General features: G+C 46.9%; 2 protein-coding genes across 5 annotated transcripts in view; one reads left to right on the top strand and one right to left on the bottom strand.

Annotated features, from left to right (window-relative positions):
- Positions 1 to 1,880: 1,880 nt before the first annotated feature.
- SLC5A11 (solute carrier family 5 member 11) lies at positions 1,881 to 20,137 on the top strand. Of its 2 annotated transcripts, XM_069734555.1 has the most exons (16): positions 1,881 to 2,072; positions 2,976 to 3,143; positions 3,585 to 3,656; positions 3,918 to 4,022; positions 7,379 to 7,438; positions 7,520 to 7,624; positions 9,749 to 9,854; positions 9,936 to 10,016; positions 16,695 to 16,900; positions 17,763 to 17,898; positions 17,989 to 18,096; positions 18,245 to 18,395; positions 18,470 to 18,638; positions 18,914 to 19,129; positions 19,247 to 19,385; positions 19,593 to 20,137. In XM_069734555.1, the coding sequence occupies exons 2-16, from the start codon at positions 3,021 to 3,023 to the stop codon at positions 19,802 to 19,804; spliced, it is 1,989 nt and encodes a 662-aa protein (XP_069590656.1). In that variant the 5' UTR covers positions 1,881 to 2,072; positions 2,976 to 3,020; the 3' UTR covers positions 19,805 to 20,137. The 2 variants fall into 2 exon arrangements, with proteins under 2 accessions (XP_069590656.1, XP_069590657.1); XM_069734556.1 differs by lacking the exon at positions 9,936 to 10,016 and having other exon boundaries at positions 1,955 to 2,072.
- Positions 20,138 to 21,426: 1,289 nt separating this feature from the next.
- Positions 21,427 to 26,279, bottom strand: part of ARHGAP17 (Rho GTPase activating protein 17) — a 66,271-nt gene continuing 61,418 nt past the window's right edge. The window contains exons 20-21 of one of the 3 annotated variants that reach the window (XM_069734553.1): positions 25,719 to 25,749; positions 21,887 to 23,677 (exon numbers count right to left, since the gene is read on the bottom strand). In XM_069734553.1, coding sequence (XP_069590654.1) covers positions 25,742 to 25,749 — 8 coding nt within the window. In that variant the 3' untranslated portion in view covers positions 21,887 to 23,677; positions 25,719 to 25,741. Of the gene's footprint in view, positions 23,678 to 25,718; positions 25,750 to 26,279 lie in introns of all 3 variants that reach the window. The other 2 variants (XM_069734551.1, XM_069734552.1) reach the window with 2 other exon arrangements.

Below are 26,279 nucleotides of genomic sequence, written 5' to 3'. Positions count from 1 at the left end.
CACCTCTATATACAGTAGATAACACAGGATCCACCATTCACAATAAGTGATGTCACAGCTCACCTCCTCCTCCTCCTGTACAATGACTTATAACACCTCTATATACAGTAGATAACACAGGATCCACAGTTCACAATAGGTGATATCACATCTCACCTCCTCCTGTACAATGACTGATCACACCTCTATATACAGTAGATAACACAGGATCCACCATTCACAATAGGTGATGTCACAGCTCACCTCCTCCTGTTCAATGACTGATAACACCTCTATATACAGTAGGTAACACAGGATCCACCATTCACAATAGGTGATGTCACAGCTCACCTCCTCCTCCTCCTGTACAATCACTGATAACACCTCTATATACAGTAGATAACACAGGATCCACCATTCACAATAGGTGATATCACAGCTCACCTCCTCCTCCTCCTGTACAATGACTGATAACACCTCTATATACAGTAGATAACACAGGATCCACCATTCACAATAGGTGATGTCACAGCTCACCTCCTCCTCCTGTATAATGACTAATAACACCTCTATACACAGATAACACAGGATCCACCATTCACAATAGATGATGTCACAGCTCACCTCCTCCTCCTGTACAATGACTGATAACACCTCTATATACAGTAGATAACACAGGATCCACCATTCACAATAGATGATGTCACAGTTCACCTCCTCCTCCTGTACAATTGTCTGATAACCCCTCTATATACAGTAGATAACGCATTATCCACCATCACAATAGGTGATGTCACAGCTCACCTCCTCCTGTACAATGACTGATAACACCTCTATATACAGTAGATACACAGGATCCACCATTCACAATAGGTGATATCACAGCTCACCTCCTCCTGTACAATGACTGATAACACCTCTATATACAGTAGATACACAGGATCCACCATTCACAATAGATGATGTCACAGCTCACCTCCTCCTCCTGTACAATGACTGATAACACCTCTATATACAGTAGATAACACAGGATCCACCATTCACAATAGATGATGTCACAGTTCACCTCCTCCTCCTGTACAATTGACTGATAACCCCTCTATATACAGTAGATAACGCATTATCCAACATCACAATAGGTGATGTCACAGCTCACCTCCTCCTGTACAATGACTGATAACACCTCTATATACAGTAGATACACAGGATCCACCATTCACAATAGGTGATATCACAGCTCACCTCCTCCTGTACAATGACTGATAACACCTCTATATACAGTAGATACACAGGATCCACCATTCACAATAGATGATATCACAGCTCACCTCCTCCTCCTGTACAATGGCTGATAACACCTCTATATACAGCATGTAACACAGGATCCACCATTCACAATAGGTGATGTCACAGCTCACCTCCTCCTCCTGTAGAATGACTGATAACACCTCTATATACAGTAGATAACACAGGATCCACCATTCACAATAGGTGATGTCACAGCTCACCTCCTCCTCCTGTACAATGACTGATAACACCTCTATATACTGTAGATAACACAGGATCCACCATTCACAATAAAGTCACAGCTCACCTCCTCCCCCTCTCTGCCTATACCATGCCTACCACATTCTGCCATAGAAGTGAATGATTCCTCTCCAGTCTGCTGTTTCCTAGGGTTCAGCCCTCCCCCCCCCCCCCCATAATCATTTACAGACAATGACATAAAAAATACAGAATCAGAAAATTAAAAAAAAATGATTAGAAAAGAAGAAGAGATCTGAGTGGCATTATCGTTACCAGAAGCAGCTTCATCCCATATTTCCTGCCCATGTGATTGGGAGCGCCACCTCCCTCGGTGCTCCGACACCTCTCTGGCACCCTGGAGCTCTTGCCAGCCTGGCACAACCTGCTGAGGTGCCTGTACCTGAGCAGCGTGGTACAGCGATCTGCCCACTCCTCCATTCTTACAGTTTAACCACAGTCTCACACTTTGGAGTTTGACCCCAGATGCAGAGTTCTCCCGGAGTCCTGCTGTTTGCTCCTTTCTCCTTCTGCCCTGGGTCTGCGGAGACGCATCAAGCTGGCACTTGGTAAGAACCAACCACAGGTTCCAGGTGGGATGGCAAACACTGTGGGACAATGCCCTCCTTTGTCACAGGGACGTATTATCGGGTGTGACGGGGCAGAGTCTGTAAACAATCTGTACATAGTCGCCGAGTAGAGTCCCCGATCACTCCTGGCACCATCATTATATATATATACTACATACCGAGCACTTTTCTATTATACTTTTTATATCAATTTCTATTTTTTTTTTAACATCTCTGCTTGCTGGTGGTGAATAGAACCATTATTTACAAAGGCTTGTCCCCAAAATCGCTCTGCTCACATGTGGTTGGTATCATTATTGTAGGAACCGCTATGGGGGCAAGTCTAGGTCCACAAGAGGCTTCTTCAGTTTTTTTAATTGTAAAGAGAAAAAAAAGTTCCATCTATTGTCAGTAAGCAGAGATCTTGATCCTATGTGGGAGTGATAATCGTTCATTTGATTATATAGTGGTTATCTAAATTCCCTGAGTACACATAGATGTAAATGATAACGTTATATTTATCTGCAGTCACCACTAGAGGGAGCTCACTGCAGACAGATATATGTTAAAAGGGGAAAAAGTTAGCAACTTTTTTTTGTCATTTTACTCTGCTTTTGCACTTTACTTAGAAGTGGAAGCTACTGATCAGGAAGGGGCAAGGACAACAACAACTTACTATATCTGCATGGGAAATTGGTGCAAATATCTACGCCAGCTCATAGATTTGAGCTTGCAGCATATAGACAGCTCAAGATCTTTTAGTATCCCTTTAAGTGTCTGTGTCTCATCTCCCGTGGATCCCCGTTCACACCTAATGACCTACTTTCGTCAGATTACGACACGACGAGCTGAGATTAACCCTTGATTTCCTGATGTCATTTTTATTCTTCCTCCGATTTGCAGCTTTGATGCAGATTACTCCGAACTATCAGCTGTGTATCCGGGAGAATGGAGACCGCCGCCCCCCAGAATAACGGAACGGGGAACCCTTTCCCCAAGAAGTCGCTGGAAGTTGTGGACATTGTGGTTCTCGTCTTGTACTTTATATTTGTGCTGGGAGTTGGTTTGTGGGTAAGAAAACACTTTCCCGTTCATATTTCGAAACATCGGTACCTTCAAAGGGAGTGTAGACTTTTGCAACCGTTTTCGATGTCGCATTGCATCTCAAATCATCTTTGTCCGTTTTGTGTATGCAGTTCCCATGTAATTGTATGCGTCTCTATGGTGACGGACTATAAACAATCCCTACGCAGTGCGTTGCCATGGGTACGTAGATAAGTAACAAGTGGAGATAACGGGGTCTACGGGATCAGACTACACAGGGGTTATTTGTAGTCTGTAACCATGGAGACACATAAAGGTGCGCAGGAGCTGCGTACACAAAACGGTAGAGTTTAATTAAGGCTATTGGGAGAGTTTCGGTAGTTTTTAGCAATGAACAATACGCGGATCCGTATCATTAAGAGGTCGGGACATTCCGAACACTAATTAAACTTCTCTTCTTTCCTTTAGTCCATGTGGCGCACAAAGAGGAGCACAGTGAAGGGTTATTTCCTGGCCGGGAAGGACATGGTGTGGTGGCCTGTAAGTATCACTCTACCAACCCTTGTATATGCGGTGCATGAAACAGCGCCACTCTTATCCACAGGTTGTGCCTGGTATTACAGCAATTTTTTGTATGGGGCTGAGCTGCAATACCAGACATAACCTGTAAACAAGGGTGGCGCTGTTTCATTATAGCTGATGAACTATGGCATAAGTTACAATAACTTCCTATTACCTTTACTATATCAGCCTTGTTAGTACCGGACCTGCAATGTCTGAACCCACCATGTCTGTCTGCAGGTGGGGGCCTCCCTGTTTGCTAGTAACGTGGGCAGTGGGCATTTCATAGGCCTGGCAGGATCCGGAGCAGCTTCAGGAATCGCAGTCACCGCCTACGAATGGAATGTAAGTACAGCGCCTGCCTGTGGCGTGAACACGACATGACACTACGTCATCCTCAGTATAAGCATTGTCCTGAGCCATGAAACCCAATGTCATGAAGACAAATACTGTCACCAAGCACAACCCTGTAATGTAATGTATGTACACAGTGACTGCACCAGCAGAATAGTGAGTGCAGCTCTGGGGTATAATACAGGATGTAACCCAGGATCAGTAATGTAATGTATGTACACAGTGACTGCATCAGCAGAATAGTGAGTGCAGCTCTGGGGTATAATACAGGATGTAACTCAGGATCAGTAATGTAATGTATGTACACAGTGACTGCATCAGCAGAATAGTGAGTGCAGCTCTGGGGTATAATACAGGATGTAACTCAGGATCAGTAATGTATGTACACAGTGACTGCATCAGCAGAATAGTGAGTGCAGCTCTGGGGTATAATACAGGATGTAACTCAGGATCAGTAATATTAGACTTGATAATTGCTTATTTTTATCAATTAGCAAAATATAAAGTGAATGAACAAAAGAGAAATCTAATTCCCTCAGTATCTCATGACCACCTGTCGCCTCCATCATCAGTATCTAGTATCTGCCCATCGCCTCCATTATCAGTATCTGGTGACCACCCGTCGCCTCCATCATCAGTATCTGGTGACCACCCGTCGCCTCCATCATCAGTATCTGGTGACCACCCGTCGCCTCCATCATAAGTATCTGGTGACCACCCGTCGCCTCCATCATCAGTATCTGGTGACCACCCGTCGCCTCCATCATCAGTATCTGGTAACCGCCCGTCGCCTCCATCATCAGTATCTGGTGACCGCTCGTCGCCTCCATCATCAGTATCTGCTGACCACCTGTCACCTCCATCATCAGCATCTGGTGACCGCCCGTCGCCTCCATCATCAGTATCTGGTGACCACCCGTCGCCTCCATCATCAGTATCTGGTGACCACCCGTCACCTCCATCATCAGTATCTGGTGACCACCCGTTGCCTCCATCATCAGTATCTGGTGACCACCCGTCGCCTCCATCATCAGTATCTGATGACCACCCATCGCCTCCATCATCAGTATCTGGTGACCACCTGTCGCCTCCATCATCAGTATCTGGTGACCACCCGTCACCTCCATCATCAGTATCTGATGACCACCCGTCGCCTCCATCATCAGTATCTGGTGACCACCCGTCACCTCCATCATCAGTATCTGGTGACCACCCGTCGCCTCCATCATCAGTATCTGGTGACCACCTGTCGCCTCCATCATCAGTATCTGGTGACCACCTGTCGCCTCCATCATCAGTATCTGGTGACCACCCGTCACCTCCATCATCAGTATCTGGTGACCACCTGTCGCCTCCATCATCAGTATCTGATGACCACCCATCGCCTCCATCTTCAGTATCTGGTGACCACCTGTCGCCTCCATCATCAGTATCTGGTGACCACCCGTCACCTCCATCATCAGTATCTGGTGACCACCCGTCCCCTCCATCATCAGTATCTGGTGACCGCCTGTCTCCTCCATCATCAGTATCTGGTGACCACCCGTCGCCTCCATCATCAGTATCTGATGACCACCCATCGCCTCCATCTTCAGTATCTGATGACCACCCATCGCCTCCATCATCAGTATCTATCTCATGACCGCCTGTTGCCTCCATCATCAGTATCTGGTGACCGCCCGTCACCTCCATCATCAGTATCTGGTGACCACCCGTCGCCTCCATCATCAGTATCTGGTGACCACCCATCGCCTCCATCATCAGTATCTGATGACCACCCATCGCCTCCATCTTCAGTATCTGGTGACCGCCCGTCGCCTCCATCTTCAGTATCTGGTGACCGCCCATCACCTCCATCATCAGTATCTGGTGACCGCCCGTCGCCTCCATCATCAGTATCTGGTGACCACCCGTCGCCTCCATCATCAGTATCTGGTGACTGCCCGTCGCCTCCATTATTTCTTCTCGTCACTTGTACACAGGTTATGGAGGATCTCGGCAGGAGATTGTTTTCTTGGAGACCTGACCCCAGATCTTCTGTGTATGAGGCTGGTGCGGATCCTTCTGTCTCTTTATCTGATCCCAGACAGATGGGATGATGTGAGGTCAGGACTCCTCGGTATTAGTGACATTGGCTGGATGTTGGGGGTCTTTGTTCTGCTGTAGAATAATTTTGGAGTCGATCAGTCGCCTCCCTGATGGTGTTACATGATGGAGAAGTGTCTGCCGGGATTTCTCGACATTGAGGACATTAATCCTGACCAAATCCACAACTCCTCCTTCTGAAATGCAGCCAGGAACTTGCAGGACCCTCCACCTACTTCGCTGTTCCCGCAGACCCTCATTGTTATGCCGCTCTGCACATTTTGACTGCTCAGTCCAGAGCACCTGACGCCATTATTTTGCCCTGTCTTTTTGCCATGCTAAAGGTCTGGCTTAAGGCCACAATTCTTCCATGAAGACCACTTCTGGCCAGACTCCTCCGATCAGTAGATGTGTGTAGCTGGTCCCACTGGTCGCTGTCTGTTCTGAGCTGATGGCACCGCTGGACAGGTTCTGAATTTGAAGGGAAGGAAGCGTAATGCATCTGTCATCTGCTGCACTATTTTTTTTCTCTGGCCACAGCATCTACGGTTCTCATAGCTGCACATTTCTTGGTGCTTTTTCAAAAGAGTCTGAACTGCACGTCTTGAAGCCCCAGCTGCTGTGAAATCTTTGCCTGGGAGACACCTGGATGATGCAGTGTAACTACCTTGTGTCTTGCTTGCTCAGCCTTACCATGGTGTATGATCTGTGACATGAAACTCTCTTCCACAACCTCACCTTTGTAGCAGAGTTTGGCTGTTCCTCACCCAGTTTTGATCCTCCTTCACAGCGGTTTCTGAGTGCAAATACCTAGAAGAATTGATGCTGTTTTGAAGGTAAAGGGCGCTCATCAAATTTTGATTTCTCTTTTTGTTCAGTCACCTTTTGTGAGGTTTGTTAGTAGATAGTAGGGTGAGGTCAGGGGTGTAGCTATACGGGGGGCCGGGGTTGCTCCACTGCCAGGTAGGATCCCTGTTACAGCATTGGGACCTTTGATCGGGATCAATTGTGTCATCGCTGGTCCTGAACTATTACCCCATTCGTTATTCTGGGCAGGATTCACTTGTTGGCAAGAATTCATGATAATGCTGACAAGTTCCTGATTGTCTAATAACACGCAGCGTGCTGTAAAGTGCTCCTGCTGATGGTTCCTGAGAGCAGGCGCCACCTACTGGTCACAGCTCTCATTGCGATCAATTTGTTACATGTGGGAATGTCGGGTCATCAATATAAAGGATGATTAACCTCTCGCTTCCCCGCAGGGCCTCTTCTGTGTCTTGGTGTTGGCCTGGTTGTTTCTCCCTATTTATTTATCAGCTGGGGTAAGAAGTCCGATTCCTCCGTCCTCAGACCATCTATGAGGTCAGCGGCGATGTCACCTTTCGTATGTGTCTTATCTCCAGGTCACCACGATGCCCGAGTATCTACAGAGGCGCTTCGGAGGAAAACGGATCCAGATTTATCTCTCCATCCTCTACCTGTTTATCTATATATTCACCAAGATATCGGTAAGATTCCAGAGCGAGTGATCAAGTAGGCGCAGATCGGAGGGACAACGGCGGGAAAATCCAACCACGCCCCTATCCGACAAGTCACGCCCTCTCCTTATAAACCACGCCCACTTCTAAAGCCACACCCCTGCCCAATAAACCGTGCTCCCTCCTTATAAACCAGACCCAGGTCTGAATAGACCACACCCTATTCCAGTAAACCACACCCTCCTTATAAACCACACCCACATCTAAAGCCACACCCCTGCCCAATAAACCGTGCTCCCTCCTTATAAACCAGACCCAGGTCTGAACAAACCACACCCTATTCCAGTAAACCACACCCTCCTTATAAACCACACCCACATCTAAAGCCACACCCAAGTCCAATATACCATCCCCCATTAATGTACACCACACCCATATCTGAATAATCCACACCCATGTCAATAAATTATTCCCTCTTTTTATAAACCACACCTACATATGAATAAACCACACCCCCTTCTAATAACATCCACATATGAATAAACCACACCCAATTACAATAAACCATACCCCTTCTAATAATCATACCCACATGTGAATAAACCACACCCCTTTCTAATAAATGACATCCACATATGAATAAACCACACCCCTTCTCATAAATCACTCACGTGTGAATAAACCCCACCCCTTTTCATAAATCACACCCACACATGAATAAACCACACCCTTTCTGATAAGTCACACCCACATAAACCACACCCAATTACAAAAACACCTCATAAATCATGCCCACGTGCAAATAAACCACACCCCATCTCACAAACCACACCCACATAAGAATAAACCTCACCCAATTACAATCACCCACACCCCTTGTCATAATCACACCCACATGTGAATAAACCACACCCAATTACAATAAACCACACCCCTTCTCATCACACCCACATGTGGGTAAACCACACCCAATTACAATAAACCACACCCCTTCTGATAAGTCACACCCATATGTGAATAAACCACACCCATATATGAATAATTGACCCCAATTCTAATAAACCATATAATCTGCACCCACATGTGAATAATACTCCAATATCCATATACCACACCCACATCTGAATTAACCACACCCTTTACAATAAACTGTGCTCTTCTTATAAACCACACCCATTGCAACAAACCACACCCACATATGAATAAACCACACCCATTGCAACAAACCACACTCACATATGAATAAACCACACCCATTGCAACAAACCACACCCACATATGAATAAACCACACCCATTGCAACAAACCACACCCACATGAGTAAGCCACACCCATTGCAACAAACCACACCCGCATATGAATAAGCCACACCCATTGCAACAAACCACACCCACATATGAATAAACCACACCCATTGTAACAAACCACACCCACATATGAATAAACCACACCCATTGCAACAAACCACTCACATATGAATAAACCACACCCATTGCAACAAACCACACCCACATATGAATAAACCACACCCATTGCAACAAACCACACCCACATATGAATAAACCACACCTATTGCAATAAACCACACCCCAGTCCAATAAACCGTGCTCCTATCTTATAAACCAGACCCAGGTCTTAATAAACCACACCCTATTTCAGTAAACCACACCCCTCCTTATAAACCACACCCACATATACATCACATCCATTACACTAAGCCCAATCATCCCTAATATATCTACATAAGCCCCACCCTCCCAATACACCACACCTACATGTCAGTAAGCCACACCCCTCTTTATAAACCACACCCATATATAATTCAGTCTCATTCTAGTTGAGATCCTAAAATAATCACAGACCCAATTGGTTGTAAGAATTAGATTTCGTGTTTCCAGGCGCGTGCAGGTCGGCAGTGATGTACTGCCCCGATGTCTGGTTTTATGCAGAGCTCCAATCCCGTGCATCACCATATTGTTACATAGAGTACCTGCAGTCACCACTAGAGGGAGCTCACTGCATTCTGTTTCTTCATTGCTCAGTGGTAAACCAGTACACAGTGAGCTCCCCCTAGTGGTGGCTGCAGGCGCACACAATGTTATCACTTGGTAGATTTGGGTTTCCCTTTAGGCCTCTCATGTGCTGCTTTCCCAGGTGGACATTTACGCTGGCGCATTATTCATCCAGCAGGCTCTTCACTGGGACCTGTATGTGGCGGTGATCGGACTACTTGTCATCACTGCGATCTATACCGTGGCGGGTGAGTTGTATTCGCCCATTAAGTCTTGAAGGAAGATTACGATGATAGATTAATATTGGTTCTGATCCGCTTCCATTGCAGGGGGCCTGGCTGCCGTCATCTACACGGACACCCTGCAGACCGTCATCATGATCATCGGGGCTCTTATTCTCATGGTCTTCAGTACGTCTGTAACAATGCGCTTCCAGCATAGCCTTACCCAACTCTCACAGCTGAGGGTTTGTTACAGTTGCATCCAGTCTAGGCAATCCTCAGTTTGGTTTCCAGACTTTTTACTGCAACAAACTATCGGCTCAGGACAGATACCATTGTAGCAAACCCTCAGCAGTGAGGTTAGGGTTTGCATCCTTTCTGCCCAAATTGCTGGGAAAGTAAACTTTTAGCAAATATGCCAACAATGATACATGTGGCCGCTGGGTGGTCCCGAGCCTGGCAAGCGATCAGGCCATGGGCACAATAGGGGAGAGCAGTACGGGCAATTGCTGGGCGCCAACAAGCCACTTTGCTGACATTTGGGTTATTTAGATGCAGGGTGGGGGTAAAACATTGAGCCTTTTACCCCAGTGTTGTGGATTCTGTTTTTGGGCTCCCTCTGGTGGTTACAGATGGTACTGGGTGACTTGTGTTCTCTGCGGTCTCTGGTGTCCACCTGTTCTATCAGGATATGGGAGTTTCCTATTTAACCTGGCTTTCTTGTCATTTCCTCGCCGGCTATCAATGTAATCAGTGTGTCTTGTTTCCTCTGCTTCCCGCTTCTGTATTCTTCAGGACAAGCTAAGTTTTTTATTTTCCTGTTCCACGTTTTGCTTAATTTTTGTCTTAGTCCAGCTTGCAGATATGTGATTCCTTTTTGTTGGTTGCTCTAGTGGGCTGATATTACTCCTCATGTTCCATGAGTTGGAACATGAGTTCAAGTAATTTCAGGATGGTTTTTTGTAGGGTTTTTCGCTGACCGCGCAGTTCACTTTTGTATCCTCTGCTATCTAGCTTTAGCGGGCCTCATTTTGCTGAATCTGTTTTCATAATTACGTATGTGCTTTCCTCTCATTTCACCGTCATTACATGTGGGGGGCTGCTATTTCTGTGGGGTGTTTCTCTGGAGGCAAGAGAGGTCTGTGTTTCTTCTAATAGGGAAAGTTAGTTCTTCGGCTGGTGCGAGACGTCTAGAATCATCGTAGGCACGTTCCCCGGCTACAGCTAGTTGTGTGTTGAGGTTCAGGATCGCGGTCAGCTCAGTTTCCATCACCCTAGAGCTTGTTTTGTTTTTTGTGCTTGTCCTTTTGTGATCCCCTGCCATTGGGATCATGACAGTATAGCCGGCCCAAAAGTGGTAATCGTATTGGCTGAAGTAGGAGGAAAAGTAGTCTTACCTCCTCTTAAAGGGACTCTGTCACCTGAATTTGGCGGGACTGGTTTTGGGTCATATGGGCGGAGTTTTCGGGTGTTTGATTCACCCTTTTCTTACCCGCTGGCTGCATGCTGGCTGCAATATTGGATTGAAGTTCACTCTCTGTCCTCCGTAGTACATGCCTGCACAAGGCAATCTTGCTTTGCGCAGGCGTGTACTATGGAGGACAGAGAATGAACTTCAATCCAATATTGCAGCCAGCATGCAGCCAGCGGGTAAGGAAAGGGTGAATCAAACACCTGAAAACTCCGCCCATATGACCCAAAACCAGTCCCGCCAAATTCAGGTGACAGAGTCCCTTTAATCCTTGAATGGCTCTGACCTCAGCTGTTTATCATGGACGTCCAGAGTTTGGCTTCCAGCCTGAATAATCTTGCTGCTAAGGTTCAAAATATACAAGATTTTGTTGTACATGCTCCTATGTCTGAACCTAGAATTCCTATCCCAGAGTTTTTTTCTGGAGATAGATCTAGTTTTCTGAATTTTAGGAACAATTGCAAGTTGTTTCTTTCTTTGAAATCTCGCTCTTCTGGAGACCCTGCTCAGCAGGTCAAGATTGTTATATCTTTCCTGCGGGGTGACCCTCAGAATTGGGCATTTGCATTGGCACCAGGGGATCCTGCGTTGCTCAATGTGGATGCGTTTTTTCTGGCATTGGGTTTGCTCTATGAGGAACCTAACCAGGAGATTCAGGCTGAAAAAGCTTTATTGGCTCTCTCTCAGGGGCAACATGAAGCAGAAATATATTGTCAGAAATTTCGGAAATGGTCGGTGCTTATTCAGTGGAATGAGTGCGCCCTGGCTGCAAGATTCAGAGATGGCCTTTCTGAGGCCATTAAAGATGTTATGGTGGGGTTCCCTGCGCCTACAGGTCTGAATGAGTCTATGACTATGGCTATTCAGATTGATCGGCATTTACGGGAGCGCAAACCTGTGCACCATTTGGCGGTGTCTTCTGAACAGGCACCTGAGACAATGCAATGTGATAGAATTCAGTCCAGAAGTGAACGGCAAAACTATAGGCGGGAAAATGGGTTGTGTTTTTATTGTGGTGATTCAGCTCATGTTATATCAGCATGCTCTAAACGCACAAAAAAGGTTCATAAGTCTGTTGCCATTAGTACGTTACAGTCTAAGTTCATTCTGTCTGTGACTCTGATTTGTTCATTATCAGCCATTTCCGTCGATGCCTATGTGGATTCAGGCGCTGCCCTGAGTCTTATGGATTGGTCATTTGCCAACCGCTGTGGGTTTAGTCTGGAGCCTCTGGAAGTCCCTATTCCTTTGAAAGGAATTGACTCTACACCTTTGGCTATGAATAAACCTCAGTACTGGACACAAGTGACCATGCGTATGACTCCCGTTCATCAGGAGGTGATTCGCTTCCTGGTACTGTATAATTTACATGATGTCTTAGTGCTTGGTCTGCCATGGTTACAAACTCATAACCCAGTCTTGGACTGGAAAACGATGTCTGTGTTAAGCTGGGGATGTCAGGGGGTTCATGATGATGCACCTCCGATTTCTATCGCTTCATCTACTCCTTCTGAGGTTCCGGTACTTTTGTCTGATTATCGGGATGTTTTTGAGGAGCCTAAGCTCAATTCGCTTCCTCCTCACAGGGATTGCGATTGTGCTATAGATTTGATTCCTGGCAGTAAATTTCCTAAAGGTCGTTTGTTCAATCTGTCAGTGCCAGAGCATACTGCTATGCGGGATTATGTTAAGGAGTCCTTAGAAAAGGGACATATCCGTCCATCTTCGTCCCCTTTGGGAGCAGGTTTTTTTTTGTGGCCAAAAAAGATGGTTCCTTGAGGCCTTGTATAGATTACCGTCTTTTGAATAAGATTACAGTTAAATATCAGTATCCTTTGCCATTGTTGACTGATTTGTTCGCTCGCATTAAGGGGGCTAAATGGTTCACTAAGATTGATCTTCGGGGTGCGTATAATCTTGTGCGGATAAAGCAGGGTGATGAGTGGAAAACCGCATTTAATACGCCTGAGGGCCATTTTGAGTATTTGGTGATGCCTTTTGGACTTTCTAATGCTCCTTCTGTCTTCCAGTCCTTTATGCACGATATTTTCCGTGAATATCTGGATAAATTTATGATTGTGTATTTGGATGATGTTTTGTTTTTTTCGGATGACTGGGAGTCCCATGTTCAGCAGGTCAGGAAGGTGTTTCAGGTCCTGCGGGCCAATTCTTTGTTTGTAAAAGGTTCAAAGTGTCTCTTTGGAGTCCAGAAGATTTCTTTTTTGGGGTATATTTTTTCCCCTTCTACTATTGAGATGGATCCCGTCAAGGTTCAGGCTATTTGTGACTGGACGCAGCCTACATCTCTTAAGAGTCTACAGAAGTTCTTGGGCTTTGCTAATTTTTATCGTCGTTTCATAACTAATTTTCCTAGTGTTGTTAAGCCTTTGACGGATTTGACTAAGAAGGGTGCTGATGTTGCTGATTGGTCTCCTGCGGCTGTGGAGGCCTTTCAGGAACTTAAGCGCCGGTTTTCTTCTGCTCCTGTGTTGCGTCAGCCAGATGTTTCGCTTCCTTTTCAGGTTGAGGTTGATGCTTCTGAGATTGGAGCGGGGGCGGTTTTGTCACAGAGAAGCTCCGATTGCTCAGTGATGAAGCCATGTGCGTTCTTTTCTAGAAAGTTTTCGCCCACTGAGCGGAATTATGATGTTGGTAATCGGGAGCTTTTGGCCATGAAGTGGGCATTTGAGGAGTGGCGTCATTGGCTTGAGGGTGCTAGACATCGTGTGGTGGTCTTGACTGATCACAAAAATCTGATTTACCTTGAGTCTGCCAAGCGTCTGAATCCTAGACAGGCTCGTTGGTCACTGTTTTTCTCCCGTTTCGATTTTGTGGTTTCATACCTGCCAGGTTCAAAGAATGTGAAGGCGGATGCTCTTTCTAGGAGTTTTGTGCCTGACTCCCCTGGAAATTCTGAGCCCACTGGTATCCTTAGGGATGGGGTGATTTTGTCGGCTGTCTCCCCAGACTTGCGACGTGCTTTGCAGGAGTTTCAGGCGGATAAACCTGATCGTTGTCCGCCTGAAAGACTGTTTGTTCCGGATAATTGGACCAGTAGAGTCATCTCCGAGGTCCATTCTTCTGCGTTGGCAGGTCATCCTGGAATATTTGGTACTAGAGACTTGGTGGCCAGGTCTTTTTGGTGGCCTTCCTTGTCGAGGGATGTGCGTTCTTTTGTGCAGTCTTGTGAAGTTTGCGCTCGGGCTAAGCCTTGCTGTTCTCGGGCCAGTGGATTGTTGTCACCTTTGCCTATCCCGAAGAGGCCTTGGACGCACATTTCCATGGACTTTATTTCGGATCTCCCTGTCTCTCAAAAAATGTCCGTCATCTGGGTTGTGTGTGACCGCTTTTCTAAGATGGTTCATCTGGTACCCTTGCCTAAGTTGCCTTCCTCCTCTGAGTTGGTCCCTCTGTTTTTTCAGAACGTGGTTCGTTTGCATGGGATTCCGGAGAACATCGTTTCTGACAGGGGATCCCAGTTTGTGTCTAGATTTTGGCGGACGTTCTGTGCTAAGATGGGCATTGATTTGTCCTTTTCGTCTGCATTCCATCCTGAGACGAATGGCCAGACGGAGCGAACTAATCAGACCTTGGAAACTTATTTAAGGTGTTTTGTTTCTGCTGATCAAGATGACTGGGTTACCTTTTTGCCGCTTGCCGAATTTGCCCTTAATAATCGGGCTAGTTCTGCTACCTTGGTTTCTCCTTTCTTTTGTAATTCGGGGTTTCATCCTCGTTTTTCCTCTGGTCAGGTGAAGCCTTCTGATTGTCCTGGAGTGGACATGGTGGTGGATAGGTTGCATCAGATTTGGAGTCATGTGGTGGACAATTTGAAGTTGTCCCAGGAGAAGGCTCAGCAGTTTGCTAATCGCCGTCGCCGCGTGGGTCCTCGACTTCGTGTTGGGGACTTGGTGTGGTTGTCTTCTCGTTTTGTTCCTATGAAGGTCTCTTCTCCTAAGTTCAAGCCTCGGTTCATCGGTCCCTATAGGATCTTGGAAATTCTTAACCCTGTGTCGTTTCGTTTGGATCTCCCGGCATCGTTTGCTATTCATAATGTGTTCCATCGGTCGTTGTTGCGGAAGTATGAGGTACCTGTTGTTCCTTCGCTTGAGCCTCCTGCTCCGGTGCTGGTGGAGGGAGAATTGGAGTATGTTGTGGAGAAGATCTTGGATTCTCGTGTTTCCAGACGGAAACTCCAATATTTGGTCAAGTGGAAGGGTTATGGTCAGGAGGATAATTCTTGGGTGGTTGCCTCTGATGTTCATGCTGCTGATTTGGTCCGTGCATTTCATAGGGCTCATCCTGGTCGCCCTGGTGGTTCTCGTGAGGGTTCGGTGACCCCTCCTCAAGGGGGGGGGTACTGTTGTGGATTCTGTTTTTGGGCTCCCTCTGGTGGTTACAGATGGTACTGGGCGACTTGTGTTCTCTGTGGTCTCTGGTGTCCACCTGTTCTATCAGGATATGGGAGTTTCCTATTTAACCTGGCTTTCTTGTCATTTCCTCGCCGGCTATCAATGTAATCAGTGTGTCTTGTTTCCTCTGCTTCCCGCTTCTGTATTCTTCAGGACAAGCTAAGTTTTTTATTTTCCTGTTCCACGTTTTGCTTAATTTTTGTCTTAGTCCAGCTTGCAGATATGTGATTCCTTTTTGCTGGTTGCTCTAGTGGGCTGATATTACTCCTCATGTTCCATGAGTTGGAACATGAGTTCAAGTAATTTCAGGATGGTTTTTTGTAGGGTTTTTCGCTGACCGCGCAGTTCACTTTTGTATCCTCTGCTATCTAGCTTTAGCGGGCCTCATTTTGCTGAATCTGTTTTCATAATTACGTATGTGCTTTCCTCTCATTTCACCGTCATTACATGTGGGGGGCTGCTATTTCTGTGGGGTGTTTCTCTGGAGGCAAGAGAGGTCTGTGTTTCTTCTAATAGGGAAAGTTAGTTCTTCGGCTGGTGCGAGACGTCTAGAATCATCGTAGGCACGTTCCCCGGCTACAGCTAGTTGTGTGTTGAGGTTCAGGATCGCGGTCAGCTCAGTTTCCATCACCCTAGAGCTAGTTTTGTTTTTTGTGCTTGTCCTTTTGTGATCCCCTGCCATTGGGATCATGACACCCCAGGTGAAGTCCTAGCTACAGCTCTGGCTCAGGCACTGCTCCATTAATCCGGCCCCAGGCCCTGCCACCATCAGTGATGTCCTGCGCATGCGCCATAGACAAGAAGAGCCTGAGCGCTTGTGGCTGTTCAGTTCCGGCCTCTCTCCTGGCTGTGATGGTATGTTTCTACAGCTGGTGCAGTCCTCTACGTGGCGCCATTATTGGATTCATAGGCAGAAAGGAGCCGAGTGACGCTTTATGGTGGACCCCTTGTGCGCTGATATTCCATCTACTGGTTTTCATGCAGGCTTCATAGAGGTGGGTGGATATACAGCTCTGGAGGAGAAATATCCTACTGCGATCCCATCCAGTCACATAGAGAACAGCAGCTGTGGCATCCCTAGAGAAGACGCGTTTCACATCTTCAGAGACCCGGTCTACTCTGATCTGCCGTGGCCGGGCGTCCTGGTGGGGATGACCATCCCATCCATCTGGTACTGGTGCACCGATCAGGTGAGAGCACTGCAGTTCTTCACAGCAATGACACCTTATAAATGACGGAATAACCTGATGGGATAAGTAAGGACAGGAGACCGTATACAAATAAGGTCCCGGCCTTTCCTCTGCTTTCTGTGATTATTTCTTCTGGCTCAGATGAAATGTGACCACTGCAGCCAATCAGTAATTGTAAGTAAAACCCTTTACATACAGATTTTCACAACTTGTATTTAGTGAGCTCCTCCTAGTGGTAGCTATATACATCTCTACGTAGTGCGCTTACTCTGCTGGTGGCTGTATAAATCTGTATGTAATGCACGCCCACTAGTGCTGGATGCGTAAATCTGTATGTAGTGAGCTCTCTCTAGTGGTGACTGTATAAATCTGTATGTAGTGAGCTCCCCCTAGTGGTGACTATATAAATCTGTATGTAATGTGCTCCCACTTGTGGTGGATGTATAAACCTGTATGCAATGATCTCCCCCTAGTGGTGACGGTATAAATCTGCAGGTAGTGAGCTCCCCCTAGTGGTGGCTGCATAAATCTGTAGGTAGTGAGCTCCCCCTAGTGGTGGCTGTATAAACTTGCATGAAGTGAGCTCCCCCTAGTGGTGGTTGCATAATCTTTATGCAGTGAGCTCTTCTGAGTGATGGCTCTATAAATTTGTATGCAGCGAGCTCTCATTTTTCAAGCCAGAACATAGCTCCTTCATATAAATTATACAAAAAGGAATCACCTGATGAATGGGGACATGCACTTACCTGCGTACTTCATACAGGGCTCGTCCGTTAAATACATACATATAAAGCACTGGACCCGGAGATCCTGGCTCAGATCAGCAGCAGTCGGTTTATGGTCATCTTCATTGTGTCCCCAGGTGATTGTCCAGAGATCTCTGTCTGCTAAGAACCTCGCTCACGCCAAGGGCGGCTCCCTATTAGCTGCTTATATCAAGTTCCTTCCCCTGTTCATGATGGTGCTTCCAGGAATGATCAGCAGGGTCCTCTTCACAGGTAAATTCACAGCCTGAAGGACCATCCTTAGCTTGGGTTGGGTCTTGGAGATCTTTGGATGAGATATACTTCTTATCCACGTTCCATCAGATCAGGTGGCGTGTGCAGACCCCGACCTCTGCAAGTCAATCTGTGGAAACCCATCGGGATGTTCCGACATCGCCTACCCCAAGATGGTGATCGAATTACTGCCAACAGGTAATATGGCACCTGCAGTAATGGTGGGCGGTACAGGTGACATATGGGGTAATAGTTCCCGTAGAGGGTTGTATATTAGGACCATAACCACACCACCTTAGGGATTGGGGCTCTTGCTGGTAACTCCGATCTCTGCCTTTCCCCCTAGGACTGCGAGGTCTGATGATGTCGGTTATGATCGCTGCCCTAATGTCCTCACTGACCTCCATATTTAATAGCGCCAGCACCATTTTCACCATGGATCTGTGGCGTCACCTCCGCCCACGCTCTACCGAGTGGGAGCTGATGATAGTGGGGAGGTAATGGGCTCAAGCCTTACAGTTCTCGTCTCTAGGACCACCATGTCTATGTCCTTACGTCGTCCTTGTTTCAGGGTCTTCGTGCTAGTGCTGGTTGTCGTGTCCATTCTGTGGATCCCCCTGGTCCAGGCCAGCCAGGGTGGACAGCTCTTCATCTACATCCAGTCCATTAGCTCCTACTTACAGCCGCCAGTGGCCGTGGTCTTCATCCTTGGCTGCTTTTGGAAGCGAACCAATGAAAAAGTATGTAGGTCTTTATCTACATGGTCCATTCATTTCAATGCTGTGTTTTGGTAGCCCCCGTTTTTGACCTGGGGAAGGTAGAGGTTGCTCTACTCCTTGGAGATCCCATTTGATTGCCAGCACTGATCATCAAACATCTCCATAAATTCACACTGGTGGGATTCCTCCCAATGATCAATATCGGGGGTCACTCCATGGCCATCACGTCCCAGAACATAAAGCATCTTGCAACCTCCCTCACGGCCTGTAAATGCCATACATGCCATGTCTTCCAGGGGGCATTCTGGGGCCTGAACATTGGGTTGGTGGTTGGAATCATCCGCATGGCGTTGGACTTCGTTTACGCCGCACCCCAGTGCGACCAGCCGGATACGCGGCCGGCGGTCGTGAAATACATACACTACCTGTACTTCTCTATGATCCTGGCACTGCTGACACTGATAGTCGTGGTATTTGTCAGTCTGATGACTAAGCCCCCAACCAAGGAAATGGTAAGAGACCATCTGGATCCAGCCGCTTTATTATAATTCTTCTTTACTTGCGTAGCTAAAAATTCTAAAACTGTGCGCCGGTCCTCACTGACGTGAAATGCGTCCTTTATCCTTAAGGTCAGTCGTCTTACCTGGTTTACACGTTTTAGTAAAAGAGAAGGAAGCCCGGAAATAAGAGAAGACGTCACGAGAAACAGTGTGGTAGAGACCCCCGCGGAAGTGAATCCCCCAGATGTCAATAGTAACAAATCCACAGGTAAGATGTAAATAAGTTGTTTATTCAAGATGTTTATTGTATACAGCTTCAATGTAGAGCTATGTGTCTCCATGGTTACAGACTACAAATAAAACCCCATGTAGTCTGAATGTTTATAAGGAAATGGTGAGGGACCTCATAATGTATAAAATGACTTTGTTCTATCTACCTCCCCAAAATTGTGTTTGACCTCATTCTTTTCTACAGAAAATGTGTCCTTCACAATCCGCCTGAAGAAAGCCATCCTCTGGTTATGCGGGATGGAAAAGGACACGAAAAAGCAAGATGAGACCGAGGTGGCCCCAGAAGAATCCCCTGAAGTTTTACTCTACGAGAGTCCAGTGGCGTCCATGTTCCTGAATGTGAACCTCATCATCTGCTGCAGTGCTGCCATCTTCCTGTGGGGATATTTTGGGTAGGAGGGAGCACACAATTCTTCCTCCCCATTGCACCTTTTTTTGGACAGAGCACATTACTCTCTTGGGCTCGATGTGAAGGTCATTGTGTCCTCAGGCAGCAGTCACCCGTAGGGACTGTTGGGCCGGCTCTTCAACGTGATAACTCCAAAGAGAGAAGGATGCGAGGCGTGAAGGTCAAGTCGTATGATAAAAAGCAGGAATGGTCTACCAAAATGGAAAAAAAAATGCCCAAAAAGACTGTTCCAACGTCCATATATGACGGATGTTCCTCTTATTTATGAAAATACCGTTACTCTGTTATTGGACTTTCATAATAAAACCAAAGTGTCGGAGTATGAGATCCAAAAATGGTTCTTCTATTTAGGAACTAGGGGGCATGACTTTTTACCTCCTTTTCTTTATTATTGCAAGTTGATTTGCTAGATGAACACGTAAAGCATCAGATATGGAAGGTGTCAGACCATGCAGAGTATTGCAGCGCGCTGTGAATGAGACTGTGAAAGGGCCCCATACCGACCCTTGTAGAGCACCAGAAAAGTCAGCATTGGCATCACAACTATGAAAAGGTGCCAGACCATGAAGAGTATTGCAGCTCGCTGTGAATGAGACTGGTTAAAGGGCCCCATACCGACCCTTGTAGACCACCAAAAGTGTCAGCATTTGCATCACAACTATGAAAAGGTGCCAGACCATGAAGAGTATTGCAGCTCGCTGTGAATGAGACTGGTTAAAGGGCCCCATACCGACCCTTGTAGACCACCAAAAGTGTCGGCATTGGCATCAAAACTATGAAAGGTGCCAGACCATGAAGAGTATTGCAGCTCGCTGTGAATGAGACTGGTTAAAGGGCCACATACCGACCCTTGTAGACCACCAAAAGTGTCAGCATTGGCATCACAACTATGAAAGGTGCCAGACCATGAAGAGTATTGCAGCTCGCTGTGAATGAGACTGGTTAAAGGGCCCCATACCGACCCTTGTAGACCACCAAAAGTGTCAGCATTGGCATCACAACTATGAAAGGTGCCAGACCATGAAGAGTATTGCAGCTCGCTGTGAATGAGACTGGTTAAAGGGCCCCATACCGACCCTTGTAGACCAGCAAAAGTGTCGGCATTGGCATCACAACTATGAAAGGTGCCAGGCCATGAAGAGTATTGCAGCTCGCTTTGGATGAAACTGGTTAAAGGGCCCCATACCGACCCCTGTCCACCGCCAAAAGCATCAGAACTGAACCATGGAGTCACTGACTTGGGGAAGAGGTGGCACCAGTATGTCTACACTAGTCAGTGTGGCGGGGCAATTTGCTGCTGGAAGTCTTGTGTCCTAGCATCATGTAGATGTGATACCTACCTAACATTGTACAGAGCAAGTACCCCTTTCATGGCGGCAGGATTTCCTACTGGCAGTTGCCTTATCAGCCGGACGGTGGTCTGTCACAAGAGAAGGATCAAGATGATCTAATTGGTAGATGTAATACTCTACTGTGAGCGCCCCCTAGTGGTGACTACAGAAAGACCCCAGGATGGCATGTCAGGCAGCAGGTTCAACGCTGGGGTCTCACCGGCCCTCTGCTTCGTTTTTTGACATGACATTTGTAAATTAAACTCCAGACATAAGAATTAACCTCACAACCATCAATTTTTTTATTTCCTTAGAAACAGGAAATTTATTTCAACGGAAACCTTCTTAAAGTGTGCCAAAAATATATAATTTATATCACATTTGTATCTGTCCGACCGTATCCAAAGTACATAATAAATGCCGCCGCCGCGCTGTGGGAAAACAAAAACAAAAAAAAAGGGGGCAGCACGGTATACAATGAGCAGATAGCCGAGATGGAGAAACCGATGCAACATTTTTAATCAAACATATTTAGAAGAAAAAAATATATATATATTTATATCTCGCTCTGAACCTGTGATACGTATAGCGGCCATTAATAGGTCGATGTAAATCCAAAAAGGGAGATGGGACCAGAACATAGCGGTCTACACGCCATGTACACAGGAAGAGGCCTCTATCGCCACCTGCAGGTTGTGAAAGGCACTGCACAATTTTATTGAAATTTTTTTTTTTTTCCAGCAATTTTAATTCCTTTTCTTCTTCATCTAAGTGTCCGGTCGTGAAATGAAATTATTCCTGAGTTTCCTTTCTGCTCAAGTGTCTATGGGTAAGGTGCCCCCCGTTATACTGAACTATGGGGGTTGTGGAAGATAATCATGGCCTGTGGTGGTGCAGCTTCTCCTAATCTTGAACGACCCCCTATAAATCCATTAGGGGCAAAGGGAACTCCTAGTTCTTGGTGCAGCTGTGGTCTCCACTAGGGGGAGCTGTCTGCAGCCCACCGATGAGTCAGTCGTCAGCTCCCCCTAGTGGTGGCAATTGGCAGTCTAAATCTGATGGAGTATCTCTGCGGCTATGTGACACACGGAAGGGGAACATCTTCTATTGGGCCGAGTGAAGAGCTAGGAGCCATTGCCGTTAGGAAGGGGAATAACTTTTGCAAAGAAAGGTGGTGACAGGCCGGGTCTTATAGTGGAGATTTGTGCAGTCACAGAGGGCAGATCCCAATCTCTTCAAGTATCAAAAACCCCAAATATCAGAAAGTGACGTGTAATTATTAATGGGACACGACCCTTGTTTAGAAGGATGCCCTCTTCTATGGATCCTACCCCGCACAGCAGAGCTCTAAGTCCTGAGACCCCCGAGAAGCAACATGAGTGTAACCCCAAGATTAGTGGGGTCCCATTTAAAGTGATGGCCACTATAGCATCACTTTATAATATGGGACTGCCCCTAGTATCTGCAGTTTGCACCTATGGGGACATATACACCTTCTGGTTTTGGGGGCGTGAGGGTCCGTGAGCCAAAACCTCCACCCCTTAAAGGGTTACGCTGCCATCACTGGGTTTGCACTGGGTGGTCCCATAATGGGGGGGATTTCTCTAGTGATCGGGGGAAGGGGATGTAAATCAATAACTGTCCTGCCTTATGTCTAGTGGAGGATTTAGGTGAAGCAAGACCCCGGGTATCCTCTCCGAATCCACACACCGTCCCCAATCAAGTCCTTGCGCCAGACGAGCAAATATGCGGGGAAAAAAAAATGGCGGCAGCAGCGCAGAAAATCTTAAAAAGTAGAAGAAAAAAAAAGTAACCCTAATAGACCCTTAGAGGTTACATGAACAGTGAACAGGTTCCTACCGACAGTCCCGGTGCCCCCATAGATGGTGACTGGACGCCAGCAGATCCCATAATGACTATGTGCCCTCAACATCGTGGGTGGTCGCAGCTTCGCTCACACTTTCTGACTCTTCCATCTGAAATGTGCACAACGGTCTCCATTCTTTTTTTTTTTTTTCTTGAGACATCCAATTGCTTGGAGCACAAAGATTAAGAGACGAAGGAGAGGGGGGGGAGGAAATAAACCAAAAATCATGGAAGTGTATAGGTGGAATGTCTGCAGGGGCTTCTGACCCCTCCGGCTAAATAGGTCATTTTAATAGTGGCATAAACTAGAAATATATATTTATATAGACTGGTCCATGGGGTCCTCACAGGCGGCCGGCACAAGGCCCGGGCCGTATCCAGATCTTCGGAAGGCAAGACGCACCAGGTCATTGAAAGTCCTTCAGGAACCAACCCGGGAGGAGCCGGAAGCCGGGAAGGAGCTTCTCGCTGTGGGGTCTTGTGGACACGACCTTCGCCGGTCTGGAGCGTCCGGATCGATGGAGTGCAGACCCCTCCGGCGACGCGCGTCTTACAGAGCAGTGCTCTCCACGTCTGTGTCGAGGAGGACGACCGGCAGCGGATGAGGATCTACAATGGGAACCGTGCCTACAGATTCAGCAAGAAGATGGCCTGACACTGGATCTGGAAGAAAGATGGACGTCAAGAAAAAAAAAAAGAAAGAAAATGGAAATATCGAGATTGTGTCCAGTTCGGGGCTTCCAATTCTCAGCATTTTACAACCTACGTAGGATGTTGGGCAACTTTGTAATTACTTTTTTTTCTTTTCACCGGTTTTGTACTGGTTTGGAGTTAGCCGGGGTTTCCTTGTGTGTCTTAAAGGGGATGTTAAATTAGGACAATCCCTTTTTGTTAGAAGGGTCAGCCGATGATCAGTATGGGTGTCAGTGGTGCAACTTCCTGCGATCACCTGTAATCTAGGTGATAAAATCTGGCGGTAAGTGTTCACTTTCCCCACAGCACAACCGCAGGAGAAAAAAGGTATTACAACTGCTGTAATGCACGGACATGTCGGGTCCTCCCGAAAGGCCATCTGTGTAGGTGAAGATAATGAGGGGTTTCCACCAAACGAAGTGTTAAATTTTAGGAAATTGAGGACCCCCTCTTTAGTTATTGAAAAAAAAGGGCATTGTGGGGGCTCAGATGTCACTTATACTATACTAACGCTGAGGTCACATGACCGGCTATAGGGAGGCTGAAATGGCAACCAGCAGGATGATGAATGCAGCTTTGGATGTGAGCAGAGAAAATGACAAACTAACTCGAAATCTGCACAAAACCAGTAAAGCAAAAGTAAATGCAAAACACCCAAACTCTGCAGGCAGCATCGTGTCTCGTTAATAAATGTGAAAAATCTCCTCTGCTGAACTGTGTGATGTGGAAGCAATAAATCCTGATATGTGGACCCTCCATATTTAGATGCTACGTATATACGGACTGTGGAGCCACACTGATCACAGAGGAGATGGGTCTATAGTGCAAAAAAAACAAAAACACGTAGACTGAAGTAACACCCCATGGCCTGAAGAGGTCACTGTTTTCTTATTATAAAAAGTTTGGCAAGACTTGCAAAAGTTTACAAGTTCTTTATGGCGGGAGGAGCGAGCGGTGTCCTGCAGAAACCAATGTGAGGGGCCATAAAGCGATCAACTGATGTAAAATTACTTCTCAGAGTTTGTATATATTGTGTAAATGGGCAGTGACAACAGTGACCCCTTCAGGTGGCATCAAGAATAGACTTTTAAAGGGGTATGCCAGCATTAAACACGTATTGGGTATCCCCAGGGTAGGTGATAAGTGCCAGATCACTTGGGTTTCACTCCCGAGATGGTCACCAATTGCCAAAACTTGGATCCCGGTCCCACAGGCCACAATACGGCAGAAGGAGAAGTATGAATAGAGCTGGAGTGCCGCCGCGGTGCATGCTGAAGCGCGGCTCTATTCACTCTACTGGGTGCGGTCATGCGGCCGAGAGGAACGTAGGACAGGGGTCCGCATAATCTGACCTTTATTACCTACCCCATAGGTACGTGATACATGCCATAGCCTGGAGCGCCCCTTTAAGAAAGCAGTGAAAACTCCTTTACATTTAGCAAAAGAAAAGACCGCCAATGAGTGTGATGGTGGAAACAGGGCGTCATTTAACCCTTAAAGACCGATCGGGTCACATTGGTGTCAGTGGGTTGTGTGTAAAGGGGAAATCCACTGGAGACTCCGGTGGTCTCAAATTGAAAAACGACAACTCCCAGCATGCCCTGGGAGTTGGGGTTTTGCACACACATACATATATACATATATATATATATATATATAATATAGTCTCAGTGTTTGGAGTTCCCCTTTAAACAGAAGGTGCTACAGCGGAGGCGACATCCCATAATTGGGTTAATGGAGTGAAGTCAATCACGTTTTTGGTGGGTGACCCCTAGCGGCTGTGTATTACCATAAAGGGGGTACGACCGGCTTCTCATCGGGGGGATCTTGTGCCCGTCATGCCAGTGTGCGGGGGTCCAGGGTTAGGCGAGGCAGACCCCCGGGGGCCACATGCTGTATTAGTCGGTGCATTACAACACACGGTTAGTACCCAGCACACACACAAGCATGATTGCGGGGGGACGGGGGGTCAGTAACGCGTGTTTCGGCCAATCACGGCCGGGTTCCTTACCAGCAGAACTTCCCAATCTCACATCAAACATCTGAATTGTTCGATAAAATGGATTAAGGTTAGAATCCGGAATAAGCAGAGCGCAGACAACCCCCCTAACATCCCACTGCGTCCTATGCCAGCCCCCGGGGGGCCGCCTGAGAGTAGGGGGCCGCATTCTGTATTGTCCCTCTGTTATTCCTCCTGGTAATGTAAGCTGACAAGTGAAGGGGGCGTGTGACGTGTCCAATCATTGCGCACAAGATTAATGAGACACGCCCCATTGGCAATACAGATGTTAATCGTTTGTTTCCGGGAGGAACGACAGAGGGACGTCCAAGTCTGATCTCAAGAATGAGGGTCCGAGACCCCCCACTGATTCCTCCCGTTTGAATGGAGCGGCGGTCGATCATGTGTACAGACAAAGGAGTACATCGCCCCTGAATCTGCCGCGGACCTCGAGAGTCTACGTATATGCCCGACTGCCAGTCTGAATAAGCAGGAGGGGACGCCGGACCCCCATTCTCATAATCAACCAATCAGACAACTGCAAATAAAGTTTTGATTGTGAGTAAACTCCTT

This window comes from Ranitomeya imitator, chromosome 7, assembly GCF_032444005.1.
Source record: "Ranitomeya imitator isolate aRanImi1 chromosome 7, aRanImi1.pri, whole genome shotgun sequence".
NCBI classification, from domain to species: Eukaryota; Metazoa; Chordata; class Amphibia; order Anura; family Dendrobatidae; genus Ranitomeya; species Ranitomeya imitator.
This window is presented reverse-complemented; position numbering and strand designations above follow the sequence as displayed.

Bases quoted from the DNA above. Each gene is read 5' to 3' on its own strand.
- SLC5A11 (XM_069734555.1), top strand. From the start codon at position 3,021: ATGGAGACCGCCGCCCCCCAGAATAACGGAACGGGGAACCCTTTCCCC. The intron at 7,439-7,519 runs GTAAGAAGTCCG...TCTTATCTCCAG, and splicing joins CTATTTATTTATCAGCTGGG to GTCACCACGATGCCCGAGTA. The intron at 16,901-17,762 runs GTGAGAGCACTG...TTGTGTCCCCAG, and splicing joins GGTACTGGTGCACCGATCAG to GTGATTGTCCAGAGATCTCT.